Source organism: Borostomias antarcticus, assembly GCF_949987555.1.
Source record: "Borostomias antarcticus genome assembly, chromosome: 7".
Lineage (NCBI taxonomy): Eukaryota > Metazoa > Chordata > Actinopteri > Stomiiformes > Stomiidae > Borostomias > Borostomias antarcticus.
Genome location: NC_140240.1, coordinates 26310736 through 26315456, shown reverse-complemented (window position 1 = coordinate 26315456; position 4721 = coordinate 26310736). Strand labels below are relative to the sequence as shown.

The 4721-nt window shown below is 43.7% G+C and overlaps 1 protein-coding gene across 1 annotated transcript; it reads right to left on the bottom strand.

Annotated features, from left to right (window-relative positions):
* Positions 1-456: 456 nt before the first annotated feature.
* hmox1b (heme oxygenase 1b) lies at positions 457-4303 on the bottom strand. Its single transcript, XM_084440526.1, has 7 exons — positions 4210-4303; positions 4025-4077; positions 3340-3451; positions 2250-2468; positions 1850-2122; positions 1178-1244; positions 457-1085 (listed from the first exon to the last, which is right to left on the bottom strand). The coding sequence occupies exons 2-7, from the start codon at positions 4069-4071 to the stop codon at positions 955-957; spliced, it is 849 nt and encodes a 282-aa protein (XP_084296652.1). The 5' UTR covers positions 4072-4077; positions 4210-4303; the 3' UTR covers positions 457-954.
* Between the last annotated feature and the right edge of the window lie 418 nt (positions 4304-4721).

The window sequence follows — 4721 nt, the reverse complement described above, 5'->3', positions numbered from 1 at the left end:
CCACATATCTGGAACATACTTCCAGAAAACTGCAGGTCTGCTGCAACTCTCAGTTCTTCTAAATCAAGACTGAAGACTTTTCTTTTCGCCACAGCTTTTCATTAAATCAAGTAATTATTCATTCATACACTGCACTGTAACTTTTATTCCTGTATTTTATTTTTCCTGCATTTTGTTTTAAATGTCTTTTTATTTATTTAATTTTGTTTTATATGACCTTGTATTTCTTGCACTTTGTCTTGATGCTTTTAATGTCTCATGTAGAGCACTTTGAATTGCCTTGTTGCTGAAATGTGCTATAAAAATAAACTTGCCTTGCCTTGCCTTAGTTACTACTTGTTATTATTACTAGTTTGTGTCATTTGTATTTTCTCTTTGACATTATTATGGAAACTGAGAATGCGGACAATATAAGTGTGTTGTACACCCCAACTTGGCAAATGGAGTAGTTTATTAGAAAACATATATACAGTATATACATCATATATCTTTTAGTAATGCATAGAAATTTCACAATGGTCAATACTGAATCAAGAGATTTTCAATCAATATACTTTAGCCTTCATGTCGCAGTCATTCATAAAGGACGCTGAATACTGTACAGCACTTAGTGCAAGTGTACTTTGCATCAGATACTGTCAATTGATGTGTATTAATCATCCTTTCTGATTGTTTAACATGCTAATAATGCTACATACTGCACTACAAATTTGGACAGTGCTGGGTCGACCAGTCCTGGTAAAGATTCAATGTCTTGTTGATTAATAGAATCAGTATTTGATGATTAGAGGTGATTTCAGTCTTAGATCATTTGCCTGAAACTGACAGAGAGAGAGAGAGAGAGAGAGAGAGAGAGAGAGAAAGAGAGAGAGAGAGAGCACCTAACATGAGTGTCATTTTGAAGGCTTTGGCAGTGTAAAGATAGTCTGTAGAGTATGAGATGAAGACACTCTTTTAGAAAGAGTAGATTCCCATTCCAACGGTGGCCAGGGCTAAACAGAGACCCAGGAATATTCTGAGAAGAGGGGATGTGCTGATCATGCTGGCTGCACTCTGGACGGACTTGGCGGCCATCACTTGGTCTCCTGGAAAAAGGAAGGAGGATTAGTTAATTGTAACATTTTGTTACACATCTGTAGTATAGCATTGCTAGGGTGTGTGTGTGTGTGTGTCTTACCATTGGCCAGTTGGGAGGGCGCTGCGTGTCTCTGCGTGCTCTCCGTCTTATGGAGATCCTCAAACATCTGCAACCAAGAATCAAGAAACCGCTTTGTTAGCCTTTCACCATCTTATACTCCATGACGATGACGTTATCCGCACGCAACACACACAACTTCCCACCAGAGGAAATTACGCTGCATACCGTAATAGTACATGAACATAATTTCATCTGAAATACCCTCTTCCTCTCATAGTTGCTCAATGAATGTCAGCACAATCCACATTGAGCTCCCTTTTCTTGTTAAGCAGTGCTATATCCTCCCGCTCTCAATTGGAGATGTAACGGTATGAAAATGTCATATCACGATTATAATGACCAACATTTTCAAATTTTCTTAAACTATACAATACACACACTGAAATAAGTTTCATACTGAAAGCCACAAATAAATTAGCAGCACTATGCGCTTTTTGTTTGCATAAACATTAAAATAATGCATTTGGAGACTGTTGCTAACTTTGGGTGATGCTGTACAGTATTTACTGTGAAGTTTTTCCAAAGCGCAGAAATCAAACACGGTTTTAATGATGATTTTATCGCGATGAATGTAATCGCATTTCGCGATTTATCGTTATACCGGTTATCACTGAATCCCTAATCTCAACCCCTCCATCCGCCCCTTCGTACCTCGATGTTGAGCTCGAAGGCGCGGAGGGCCTCATCCAGCACGCTCTTGCTCTGCTCCTCCGTCATCTCGATGCTGTTCATACGGCTGCGGTACAGCTGCTTGAAGAGGCTGGGGCTGCTCACGCCCGGGAAGGAGAAGAACGCCAGGCCGTCGCTGCCCTTCAGCCCCAGGGACTTCTGGGTAATGCGGCTCAGCATCTGGCCACCCGACAGGTCGCCCAGGTAACGGGTGTAGGCATGAGCCACCAGGTACTCTGGGTTGTCTTTGCCGATCTGAGGGAGAGAGAGAGAGAGAGAGAGAGAGAGAGAGAGAGAGAGAGAGAGAGAGAGAGAGATGAATGCTCATCCTTCATTACATTATCATAACTAACAGACCCACATCATAACTAACGGCACACACCTGTCTGATTCTGTGGGCGTATCTCTTGGTGGCTGCCGGGACGACTAGCTTCTGTTCCCTCCAGTCCCGTCCGAAGAAATGCTCGATGTCCTTCTCTAGGGCGTCCAGTCTGGCCAGCTCTGCGGGGAAGTACACAGGCGCCACGTTGGGGTGATCAGAGTTCATGTCCATCGACTCCTCCAGGGCTTTGTAGATCTCATAGAGGGAGCTGAGGAGGAGCTGGAGAAAGAGGAGAGAGAGAGAGAGAGAGAGAGAGAGAGAGAGAGAGAGACAGATAGTATCCGGGCTTTGGCCATGCAGACCAAATTCACCGTAGCACTGCTAAGGTATCCCTGGTGAGACCATCCTGATTTCACGAGCTCACATTCAGTTTCTCTCTACACAGATCGGTCAGGCCAGGCTTGACATTATCTGTTTGTGCACCGAGTAAAATTTCGGCGTCCTATGAGGAGGAACTGCTGGCAGCTTTAGGGCGCGGTTGGCAAGAAGTGACTATTCCGTTAGGGTAAGGTTCATCCAATCACCTGTGAAGTATTTTTGACTGATCCGGCATGTCAGGTTACAGCTAAGGCACATGTCAGGTTACAGCTAAGGCACCTCAGAATGATCATAGGCACCTCCATCCAAACCGCTGTCATAACTTCAGTGATCTGCTGTCTTTTGAACTGGTTATTTACCATCAGTGGGGATCATTGGCAGTAAAAGTAAATCACTGACGTCATCTCTTTCATGATTGATTTTCAGTGCCAAATTTTCACATTGGCACCGGATAATCTCAAGTACAGCAGCACAGATGTCATATAGACATATATGTAAGATGTTGCATACCTATATTACATACAATTTTATATTATAATGTACACCTGCTTTAAATATTGTTGATATCTCGCTGCGTTTTTATATTTTGTGAATTACTTTGCTTCTTATTTCATTGTGTTGCTTTTTGTCCCTGTGAACCACCACAACAAGTCACTTTCCTGATATGGAACTTGGAACTATACTTGTCTAAATAAAAGGATTTCTGATTCTGATTACAGTACATAATATATGTGTGTCTCAATGATGATGGGCTGCTTGTAGAGCCGGGTACCTTGTACTGCGGCAGAGTGATGTGTCCTTTCTGGTAGTTCCGCATCATCTCTGTGTTCTCCGCTCGGCTGTGGATGTCCTTAGTGAACACTTTGATCTGCTCAGACAAGTCGCTGTGGGGAGAGGAGAAGGAAAAAGATGTGTAAGAGAGAGAGAGAGAGAGAGAGAGAGAGAGGATGTCCACTACTGTATTCGATCTGTGGAAATGTAGGTTTGGACAGACTTGTCTTTTGAAACGTACGTATAACTACGGTTCGAATCATTGTTCACACTCAATGATTGATGGGATTGAGGGAGTATGTGTGTGTATGCAGTACATCGAAAAAGAGAGAATGTACTCAGTCATAGGCTACAGATCAAGCCAGGTGACTTATTAACATCGAGGTAGACTGTGTTAACGCCAACTGATGTCTACCACATTGCACACCTGAAACGGTTCTGCAGGTGCAGAAGGGCAGACGAGAACAGAAGCTTGTTCAAACTCTACAGACTTGATCCGTACAACACGGACCTACTGTACAAACAAGTCTTCACAAATGTGTTGTTTAACATTTATGTCTTGTAAATAACAGCAAGTTTGGACCTTTAGGGCTCTTGAGTGTTGCAAGTGCAGTGTGCGTATGTGTGTGAACAGGCATGCAATGTGTAAACGAAGCCGAGATGTAGTGACAACGGTTCATTCTTACCTGTCACTAAGCTCATCTGGAGTCTGCTTCTGCATCTTTGCCTCCATATCTTTCTGTAAAAGACCAAACTTTGTGAATATCACTTTTTAAGTAACCTTCTAGAATGACCACAAACACTGCATAATAACAGAATATACTGCAAAATACCACCAATAATGCTGTAATATACGGAAAGTTTCACTCACCAGATTTTTGAAAGTTAACCCTCTGTTTTTGATACCTCCAAAATATGATTCACGTGCTCCTCTTTCTCCAGCGAGTGTTGAAGTACACTTCTTGCTCTCTGTATCCCTCCCATCTGCTCTCTGCCCTTTTATACCGCTGTCTCCTCCCTCCCTCCTCCCTCCTCCCTCTCTCGGTCGGCTAACAGGAACCGAGTTGGCTGAGTCAACATCCTCGCTGAGAACGGCGAGCCGAGAAGGAGGAGGGACCGGAGCAAAATGTGACACGGCAACTTCGGGAACAACATGGAATGATCGGGACGCGAGGGACTAGGCTTAGCATGATGCAGCGGTTTTGGGGAACCGCTTGGGAAACAGAGGGAGGGAGGGGCGAGGACTTAACGTGATCATGCGACTTTAGGAATGCTACGCAGTGGGAAAACAGCGGGGGAGGGACGAGTGCGAAACATGATACAGCAACTTCAGGAAGTACAGACAGACAGACAGACAGACAGACAGACAGACAGACAGACAGA

Coding starts and splice junctions, on each gene's coding strand:
- hmox1b (XM_084440526.1), bottom strand. CDS start 4,071: ATGGAGGCAAAGATGCAGAAGCAGACTCCAGATGAGCTTAGTGACAG. Junction 2,123..2,249: donor ACGCCCACAGAATCAGACAG/GTGTGTGCCGTT, acceptor TCTCTCCCTCAG/ATCGGCAAAGACAACCCAGA. Junction 1,086..1,177: donor GCCCTCCCAACTGGCCAATG/GTAAGACACACA, acceptor TCCTTTTTCCAG/GAGACCAAGTGATGGCCGCC.